The 10580-nt window shown below is 49.4% G+C and overlaps 1 protein-coding gene across 1 annotated transcript; it reads left to right on the forward strand.

Moving 5' to 3' along the window:
- Positions 1–333: 333 nt before the first annotated feature.
- TMEM40 (transmembrane protein 40) lies at positions 334–10324 on the forward strand (the record flags this gene model as incomplete). Its single annotated transcript, XM_084247831.1, has 10 exons — positions 334–406; positions 1072–1224; positions 4410–4499; positions 5771–5824; positions 6475–6510; positions 6896–6928; positions 7293–7340; positions 9502–9573; positions 9656–9730; positions 10218–10324. 10 exons carry the CDS (start codon positions 334–336, stop codon positions 10322–10324), a joined length of 741 nt encoding a protein of 246 aa, XP_084103957.1.
- Positions 10325–10580: the final 256 nt, after the last annotated feature.

Here is a 10580-nt window from a genome sequence, read left to right on the forward strand (position 1 = left end):
TAATCACTAATGTGATATTAATTACTATTATCTTTTAAAAAATATTTATTTATTTCTATAAGCACTGGGTACAGTCAGAAGCGCAGGAGGGTGAGAGAATTCACCAGAGCCAGAGCGGGGAACAGAACAGGCAGACTGACAAAATACACTGCTGAAGGGAGCAGTGGGCGCGGCAGGGGAGGTCTGCCGGCGCCATGTGGGACCCTTGCTGGCAGCCAGGGATTGAACTGGCACTGCAGAGGCTGCAGGCAGCTTCGCAGCCTAGGGCTCAACCGCTGCGCCACCAGGGGAGGCCCTATATTAATTACTATTATTATCCCTCTAGGGAAGTCCATGGAGACTTCAGGACTCTCCTCCCAGACGCAAGACCAGAGTCGAGACCATGGAGAAGCAGAAGATATAAACCGTATGTGTGCTTCCTGACCCTCTGGGCAAAACCACTTGGGAGGTATTTGCCAGCAGTGGGTAAACAGAAGAGCCTGTACAGCTCATGTGGCTCAGTGGCCCAACTATGGGCTCAATAGCCCATAATTGAAAACTCTAGGGAAGTAGTGATTTTACACACAGGCACACACATACATGTGCTTGGTCCAATCTATTCCCTAGCACTTTCTAGCTGTGGGGACCTTAGTTGCTTCCCAAAGCTTATTGAGGTTCTGGGTCTGGCACCAGGGGAGTCCCCAGAAGGTGGGAAGGGTTCTATATGACCCCAGAATAGGAGATGGGAAGGTTAGGGGTGATCAGATTCTCCCAGTCCTATAATTTACAGAAAATCCTAAATTGGCAACCACTCTAGGTGGCTGTGGGTGGGACAGGGGGAGGGGTTAAAACCCTGTCTCTGGGCTGCCTAATCAGGGAAATCTCTGCCTTGGGCCTTCCTAGAACATCTGGAGCCTCTGAGAACCCTCATCTCCTGCACCTTCCATCCACCCTTGGGGCTTGGGAAGAGTATTCCAGAGAATCCAGCCCCTCCTGGCTCCCTCAATCCAGACAGACCCGTGGGGAAGCCTTGGTGGTCTCTGCAGTGGGAGGGGCGGGAAATGTTGATCCTTTGCTGTGTGTGCCTCCCAGATGGAGAGACGGATGTCCACACCCAAGACGGGGAGGCCGGGATCGTCTCTCCAAAACAAGATGAGAAAGACAAGTCCTCCTCCTCCTCCTCATCATCATCATCCTCATCATCCTCGTCATCCTCATCATCCTCGTCATCGTCCTCTGCCTCAGGTACAGCAAAGATGAAAAAACAGCACACACACCCAATACTATCCAAAAAAAGCATTTCTGTGGAAAAATCTCCACTTGGATGCTTTGAGTCTACTTCCCCACATGCTCTTCCCGGCCCTCCTGTCTGTGCATAAAACTTGTATGCAGTTAGAACTAGCTGTGTGACACAATTTTGTCCTAATTTTCAATTTTTTTGCCATCGTCCACTGAGCATTTTAGCATGTTCTTCTGTAGTATCTTTGCACCATGGCTTCCTGTTTCCCAAATAACCCCTGAGGGGCTGTATCTCATGGGAAGTATCTTGGCTTCTTAGGATCACTCTGGGCCTGAAGTGGGTGCCTCTGCCCAGCAGCCTGCTGGGTGCAAATCCTTTCTTTGCTACTAACTGGCTGCATGTTCTTGGGTAAAGTGCTTACCACGAGATGTCTGCCTCAGTGACTTCATCTGTAAAATGGGGGTGATAACACAAGGCATCACCTCATAGAATTCCTGTGAGGTTTCATCCTTTACACATGCATGTGAAGTCTTAGCATCTAGCACACACAAAAGCTCCAAAAAGAACTATTATCATTGAGTCTCACCCTCCCCAGTTTATCATACTCCTGAGTGTCCTCCCATAAAAGTTTTTAAGAGTGTCCTCTAAAGCATGTCCTGGATATCAATTCCCCACAAGTACTTGAGTAGGTTTAGAGAAATAGGCATCTCTAATGGGCTTTCATTACACATTGGGCCATTATTTTCTAATAGTGACCAGAATGTTCTTTTGTTTGTATCCTTTTCATTCAAAATGGAGGGCAGCATTTGCAGCATGGACAACCTCACATCTAGCATTTGTTCAGCATTTACTGTGTGCCAGGGACTTAATTCTCACAGTTGCCCACTGGGAAGGTACTATCATTATTCCCTCGTTACAGTGAGGAAACTGAGGTCCAGAGACCTCCTGGAAGTGGGCTCTATAACCACCGCGAAATTACCTGGAGATTGAGGGGTGGCTCTGGTGTCCTCCAGCGCTCCTGCCGGGTGATCTGTTTCACAAGGTGGGCTTGGGCCTGGGACAATATATGTTGAAGAAGTTCTTGAGCTCAATTTTTAGAAAATGCTTGCAGAGCTCTGGCCTTGCGTCATCATGTTGCAGATGCTGAGACTGAGCCACCAAATCTATGCTGATTGCAGCAGACAGAGCAGGGAGGCCATTGTGGTCCAGTGGTCAGTTTGTAGCTAGTCTCCTGGTGGTACAGGAAAGGTAGCACCCCCAGTTTCCTCCCAGTAGCATCCCCGGCTGGGGTGGGTGCTGGAGCCGGGGATGCTGGAGACGCTGGCAACAAACAGTGACTCCTCCTGCCAGGGCTCTTTTTTTTTTTTTTTTAAAGATTTATTTTATTTATACAAGCACCTGGGTATAGTCAGAAGCTCAGGAGGGTGAGAGAATTCACCAGAGCCTGAGCAGGGAGCAGAACATCAGGGCTCATTTTTAAAATAATTGAATTAGAGAACACACAGAAAGATCGCCCTCATTTTGCACAGCCCATAATTCTCTAACATCTCTTATTAGCAATTCTATACTGTGACTATATCGTAGAGAAGGTGAAAATCGTGTTCTTTCGAAGGTTGGTGTAGGTTGCCTCTGGCAGACAAAATTTGAAATAACTTCTACTTCTTTATTTTCTGAATGTTTTGATATTATGCAAAATGCAATAAAAAAGTCTATTTTACACTGGTTAAAATTTGTAAACTATAGAAAAGAAGAAAATAGGAGCTCAAAATCCTATCCCTTTGGATAAATACCAATTATCTTTTTTTTTTTTTTAAGCTAACAAGTGATTGTAAGGGTTGATTACTCAAAATCATGTGACGTGAGAAAGCCTCTGGGCCTCCTGCCAGAAGGAGCTACTGTTGATTAAGGGCTAAGGGTATTTCCTTCCAGATGCCCTAAATGCGTACACCGGGAGTATGTCTACTTACAAGACACTTTTAAAGGCAAAAATGGCATTTTTGTGTTGATCTATGGTTTTACTTTTAAATTTAAATGATCATTATTTAAATTATATATTAATTTTTACAGGTTTACTTTATTGTATGGCTGTTTATTTTATGGCTAGACTTTTTTCATTTATGGGAATTCCCTTGTTTTTATATATTGCCATTTTATTGCATTTCTATACTGTTGAATATTTAAGTTATTTCCAAATTTTACCACTATAAATATGTTGTGGTAAAGACAGATCTTTGAACACTACAGCATATCTGTGGGACAGATTCTTAGAAAACCTGAGAAATGGATCCAATGGTTGGCATTTTCAGCATTTTGATAGATATGGCCAATTACTTTAATAATTGTTTACATGTGCGGGACTAGGTCACAAGAGTCCCCCTCATTAAAAAAGTGTCACATGTGGACACTGAAAAATATCTTTTCCAAAATTATGAAAATAAAGTTAGAAAACATGGTGTCTGCTGTTGTTATCTTGATGTCCATGCTGAGACTTCTTTCTCCATATTGAGATCGCATAGGCACAGATTTCTCACCAGTTCACGTGGTTTCCTGGAATTTTAAAGTGTGTCCATATTGAGCTGGAGGCCCCCAAGCACGCAGGGACAGGAGTGCCAACAACTCAAGTACTCTGTAAGTCTTGATCAGGTTCCTGCTCCGGGCAGGGCGCCCTTGGATCAGTGTGGACTGAGGCCTTGTCCTTGGGAGCGCGATGGCAGAAGAGCCTCAGGCACACCAAGTCCAGCACAGACAGACAGCGAGGTCATGGAAACCCTAGAGGAGGGAGGGCAGGGCCAGTGTCCACTGGGGCAGCTGGAGTGTCATGTCAGCTTAACCCTCGAGAGCAGGGAGACAAGGGGACAGGCTCCCAGTGAGAGGCGGAGTATGAGCAGAAACACATGGCCGTGGCGTAGAGACGTGGGGGCACAGCCCTGCACCTCATGGGGGGGGCAACTCCTTAGCGACACCATTCTTCAGTTGACTTGCCTTATCCTCCTGAAAGCCTCCTGAGGGCAACAACAGGGAAATCCAGTGCTTTGTTCAGGGTTACACAGAAAGCTCATGGCAGACCTCCTACCTGGATTCCCAGAGCAGACCTCTGCCCCCCACGCCACACTCCTCACATCAAGAGTCTGAGAATGAACATAAGAGTGTTCCATGAGATTCTCCTATGGCTTGTGTTTGTTCCCCACAGAGAGCAGTGATGAGGACCGGCACCCCCGAGTACCTGGAAAACGTCGGCAGAGCCAGGGGGCTGCACGCCCCCCTGGGCACGGCTCACCCGGTAGGCAATAGGCCTTACCACTTCCCCTCTGCCCGCTCGCTTTGAGTTTCTCAGTAGGGCTGAGCATGAGGACACTCCTCCCAGTGTTGCTTCTAGACAAGGAGAGGAAGAACTTGATGTCCGGCAGCAGCAAAATGCAGCAACGATGCTAAACCCTGTCCCCTCTGAGCTCTGTTCTTTCTATATGACCTGGAAAAGAGAGGTCAAATCATACCACTAGTTTGAGTTCATATGTACTTTGTAGAAATTCGCCCAAACATCCTTATAAACAAGATGGGAAGGAAAAATATAAAATATTACTAGTGACTGCCTCTGGATGGTTATAGTAGGAGTGATTTTTCTTTTTTGAACTTACACGATATTTTACAATGAGCCTATTTGGTTTTTGTTTACCTAGAAGAACTGGAGTGTAGGCCAGAGGTGCAGGAGATAGAGGATTCACCAGAGACAGAGTGGGAAGCAGAACAGGTGGATCTACTGAAACACACTGCTGAGGGGAGCAGTGGGCGAAACAGGAGAGGTCTGCTGCACCATGTGGGTAGCTCCCTGGCCGAACTCAGGCTGTAGCGGTGATAGCACTGAGACTTAACCTCTAGGACACCAGGTTTTATTTTCATGACCAGAAGAAAATCATGTTTTTAAAATGATGATCTATTTCAGCCCAAATGGGTATTGGGAAGAAATGAACAAGGGAGTGAGAGACTGATTCCCACAGTACAGATCGCAGTACACATGAGGCCGCCCATGCTGCTGGCGTTGAGCTTGAGCTCTGTTGCTGTAGATGGAAATGATTGAGAATGTGGGCTTTGGTGACAAACTTGTTGAACCCTGGAGTTGCCACTTCCTGGCTGTGTGTGGACTTCAGGGAAGAATTTAGCTTTGTGAGCCTCAGATTCCTGATCTGTAAAGTGGGGGTGGGAGAGGTTTACACATACCTTCTTCTCCGGATTGTCAGGAGGGTCATGTGAAACACTAAATGTGCTTATTGTAGTGCTGGTGCATAGTAAGTGCTCAATAAATGGCAACTGTAATTACTGACTTTGAATGAGGCCTGGGTCCTCTTGGGCCCCCAATTCTTAGTAAGCTGAGCACCATCAACCACTGGGCATGCTAAGGGCCGTGGCATAGAGCCTTTGCTTGTCTTGTCTCCTGGATATGGCTCAGCTCACCCCCAGCACAAGAATTGAGCTACTTTTTTTAAGGCTGCAGACTCATGGGAGATGAGCACTGCTGTGATGGGAGAACCGGCTAAAGGGAGTGTCTCCACCCAGGTGCTGAGCCCCGTGAGTCTGGCGTTTTGAAGGATGAGCTTCAACTCTATGGAGGTAATTTCTTGTCCAGCATCATTGAGTGGGGGGCCCCTGGTGGTGGAAGGTGGTTATAATGGTCCCTGCCTGCCTTTGTGGATAAGGAGATGACAGGCTGAGAGAGCTGTCACCAGGGAACTAGACTAGACACCCAGAGCTGGGGGCCAGCATGTGCATAGACAAGAACCAGCACATCTGTGCACGCAGATGTATGCAGCTGGAGCACAGAGAACTTTATGATCAGTTCTACAAATCACACTTTTTCACGTTTGGACATTCCTGAAATCAGAATGCATCTTAAGATCACGGGCAACTAACAGCTATAATGGGCAATGATTTCCCTTGCATAGCAGCACATAAAATAATGATGTCTCACAAAAGATGACGTCTTTGGTTTGAGGAAAGACAAGAGCTGCCAACTGCTTTTGATAATCAAGAAGTTTATGTAAAACCCTGATTTCTGATGTCTCATGGGAAACCGGAACCCATGACATGTTCGGCAGCTGGTGGGTGGGCGCTGCCCCGCCCCTCTAGATGGAAGAGGCTCTCCTCAGGTTACTCCAGTCCCCACCAGCCCATCCAGAGCAAATGGAAGGCCTCTGGGTAAGATCCACTTCCTCCACCCAGAGGACGATGGATATGTGATTACCGATTTCCCTTCTGCACAGGCGCCCCTGGAGAGCTGGTGCCCTCTGGGGAATCAGGTGAGTGTCCGGTTCGGGGAGAGGTGGCATGGGCGCTGGTGTTGAGCGAGGTCTGGGCATTGTGTGTCTTTCCCCGTGAGAACCAGCTGCTGTCGGGGAGCATGGGCGAGAGAGAGAGTCTCCAAGTCCACCTGGGGGCCTGGGGCTCTGACCTAGTCCCTTCAAGCAGGGGGTACTGGCTGAAGCAGAAGGCAGGGGTCCAGTGGAGATTGGAAAGGGGGTTCAGGCAGAAAACAAAGGTGCTATCGATGGACAGAAAGATTCCTCGTGGCTGGAAAATTCGACAGAAGCATTTTCAGCGTCATCTATGGCCTCCCCCGGGGTGGAGTCACCTGTTGAAGACACAAGCTGGCCTGGGCACTAATGTTGAGTTTCTCATTTCCAGGAATCCGGAGGAGAGGCTCAGACCCAGCAAGTGGTAAATACACAAGCTTCAAGAGGCGATAAGGAGGCAGCCTGGGCTCCAGGATGGGGCCCCAGAGAGCTTGAGAGGCAGGTCTGTCCAGAGGGAAGCCATCGCGTCACTGCAGCTCAGGAAAGCGGCCCCCAGGCCCAGGGGAAGTGGAACAAACGCAGACTAAGACGGGGGTGGGGGGGGAGAACTCGGGGGTCTCTCAGGCAGCTATCCCCCCTTCACAGCTTTCCCCTGACTGGCCCTGCAGCAAGTGCCCTCGGACCCGGGGAAGGGAAGCTAGAGGGGCCCTTCTTAGTGAGCAGGGAAGAGCAAATCCTGCCTGCCGGCCGCACGGAAGGGCAGCATGTCTCTCTGTCTTGCTCCTCAGCAGAAGATGAGGCCGCTCAGTTAAGAAGACTGAACATCAAAAAAGATGGTAAGAAAATGGCTGCCCCACAGCTGCTGCTGCCGGCCGGTCCAGCTGCCCATGGCTAGAAAGCTGGTGGCCTGGAGGAACGGCAGGCAGAGCCCTCGTGTGTGCACTTTGCAGTCTGCAAACTCCCCAGCTCAGGGTCACTTGGATGAGGTGACACAAGGGTTCCCATTCATAGCTGTGGAAACTGGGGCTCAAGGCAGGCAGTGGTCTGCCTTGAATGGCACATCCTGGCTTGACCCTGGGCTGTGCTCTTTCTACTGTATGTGGAGTCTCGTGGATGACAAATGCCCCCCGGGGGCTGGTGGGCAGGACGGGGAGCTTGAAATGAGCTGGGCCAAGGAAGCCGTGAGGTTAGGTTAGACTGAGTCTGGAGAGGGCTTGATGACAGGAGGGACCTTCTCTGCTCCAGGCCTGGAGTCACGGGGGATTCAGGGAGCAGGTGAGGGTGGGAAGGGAGACCTTAGTTTTTGATTAAATAAATGGCAGTTGTTTAGGAAACATTTTGAGTTGTTGCAGAAGTCTGGCTTCGAGGCGTGGCGTGCTGGCCCTGGCTCTGGCCCTTCCGCATGCTGTTTAGCTTTCCCCGGCTTAGAAAGGAGCTCTGATATTGGACTCGTGCTGAGAATGCCCAAGTGCAGGCCATGTTCAGGTTCCGTCCGGACCTGGTGTTCTACCCCAAAGAGAGAGTGGTCCCCCTTTGTGCTCAGACTTCTTAGTGCAGGGTCTCAGTTCAGCGTCCCAGGGTCTTTCACGACGCTCTGACTCCACTTGTGGCTCTCGGGACACGGGGAGCTGGATGCTGCTGTGAGCAGTGGTCTCTGGAGAGACCTTAGGCTGATGCTTTTAAACATTAAATCTGGTTCTCATAATGTGTCATTTTTCCTGAAGGGTAAACGGATTTCAGAGTCAAAAATGTTTTCGTTTTTATTTTGCCCTCCAAACTAATCCAAAAAGCAAAACCCAAAATGTATTCCCCACCTTCTTTTCCTCCAAATACCCATTGACATCCATAATAAGCAGTATTGGCTGCCTTTTAGCATTTCCAGGGTTCTGCCCATTCAAGACCCCCATCCATCCTCACAATGACATGCAGGCTGCCCTCCTCAAGTTATCAATGAGAGCACCAAGGCTCAGAGAGGTCAGGACACGTCTTCAAAGTTGCACAGCACATCAGTGATGAACTAAATTGAACTCAGACACATTCTTAGCAGCCTCATCACTCAGGGAGCCTGCCTCACTCCAGGAAACAGGGTCCTTTGACCAGGTGGGAGCCCTGTGTGCTCTCTCCTGATGACTCCCCAGTGCCTGATGAGATAAAGGGGGGCCTCATTCACAAACCACCCCTGAATTCCTGCCCAAGACACTGGCCCTGCTCTCAGGCCCTCTCTGTACTTCTGTTAACCATGAGAACCACCAAGCCTGAAATTCCATCTCTAGGCATCAGGACCCCATAGATACGAGCCCAACTGCACCGAGGCTCGAGGGAAGTGACGCCTGCAGCATGGGCGGCAACAGTAGAACATCAGACACGCAGGCTTTCCAGTGGGAGACCAGTTATATAAGTTCGGTTACATCTATGCTGTGGAGACTCTGCAGCCTTCGGGAAGAACAGGGCAGAGCCTTGTCCTCCTTGAGATGCGAAGAGGCCTCGGCCTGTCAACGGGAGGCAGAAGCAATGGGAGCAGCCGCTGATGCCCTGTTTGGATTCTCTTTCAATGAGTATCTGTGCCTGGAGAGACTTTGCCAGCCGCTGCTTGCTTTTAAGGAGTGGCGTTAGGGAGGGGAGTGCAGTGATGTGGAACTTTTAAACTTGACACCTTTGCATTTTTTACAAACATATTGAACGTTTATTTGATAGACAAAGGATGGGCACCTGTGCATGCCTGGCACTGCTTGAGTCACTGGGCAAAATCCCCACCCACCACCCTGGGGGGCAGAGAATCAATATAAAAAAAGAAAATACAGCCAGTTGGATGGTGATACGTGTCAGAAAAGTAGTAACACGAAGTAAGGGCTGGCAAGGAGTGGGGCTTGGGGTGCTCTTGTCCTTGGACCTGGCAGGAGCCTGTCTCTGAATAAAGTCACATTAGACTAGAGATGCCAGGGTCTGAGTAATTAAAAAAGAAGAAAGGAGCAAATGGTAACCCCCCTCTGCTTTCAGATGAGTTTTTCCACTTTGTCCTCCTCTGCTTTGCCATCGGGGGCGTGCTGGTGTGTTACCACTATTACGCCGGTGAGTGGGGCCCAAGGGGACAGGGTGGGGGGCAGGGGACCAGGCCCACAGGCTGACCATGTCCCCCTTTGCTGCCCTGCAGACTGGTTCATGTCCCTGGGAGTCGGCCTGCTCACCTTTGCCTCCCTGGAGACTGTGGGCATCTACTTTGGGCTGGGTAAGGCTCGCGGAGGGCGGTGGCCGCCAGGGTCGCGAGTGCCCGCACAGACTAGAAAACCACCTCCTAGACATTTTTAAAAGATTTCCTTATGCTCCTGTTTTCTTCCTGACTGCTTTCAAGGTCAACCTAAGGTCGTTGGCAAAACCCAGTGGAAAAAATGGGCAGTTCCATAAAAATGCAACAAAAGCAGTTTAGAGTGGCAGAAAACCCCCAGAATTAGCCAGATACTGAAAACAAGTTAGTGAATGGAACTGAGTACTGAATTCGCAGCGTTTCCTGGTATTATTATTGCTGCTCATGGTGGCTGTTTTTAATAATAACAACTCTAATACTATTATCTAAGTAAACCAACTGCCTGAAATTCCACCCAGAGAGCTTGTTTGTGTGGTTTAGGCCTCTGTCCAAGGGTGGGGGGTGAGGAGGGGGGACCCTTCACCCCGGGTGAGACACCAAGCTCCATTACCCTTCTTTTCCTTTCCGACAGTGTACCGGATCCACAGCGTCCTGCGAGGCTTCATTCCCCTCTTCCAGAAGTTGAGGCTGATGGGTAACTTTCACATTCTCTTGCCCCATCCGGGGCTTCCTCCATGAATGAGGCTTAGCGTACAGGAAAGAGCACACGGCCTGGCGTTGGGCCAAGGAAGGGTTCGAGCTTTTGGATCCTTGAGCCTCTTTTCGCATGTTTCCTCATCTGGAAAATGGGTATAATGTTGTAAAAATCAAACGAGGAAAGGATGCAAGGGAGTTAGTCTCCTCGTGCTCTCCTAGAACTTCACCCTTTCCCCCAAAAATTATCTTCGCTGTTGTTTTATTTGCCTCACAGCAACTGGGGAGGGAGAGAGGGGAA

Source organism: Talpa europaea (assembly GCF_964194135.1).
Source record: "Talpa europaea genome assembly, chromosome: 11".
In the NCBI taxonomy this organism is placed as follows: domain Eukaryota; kingdom Metazoa; phylum Chordata; class Mammalia; order Eulipotyphla; family Talpidae; genus Talpa; species Talpa europaea.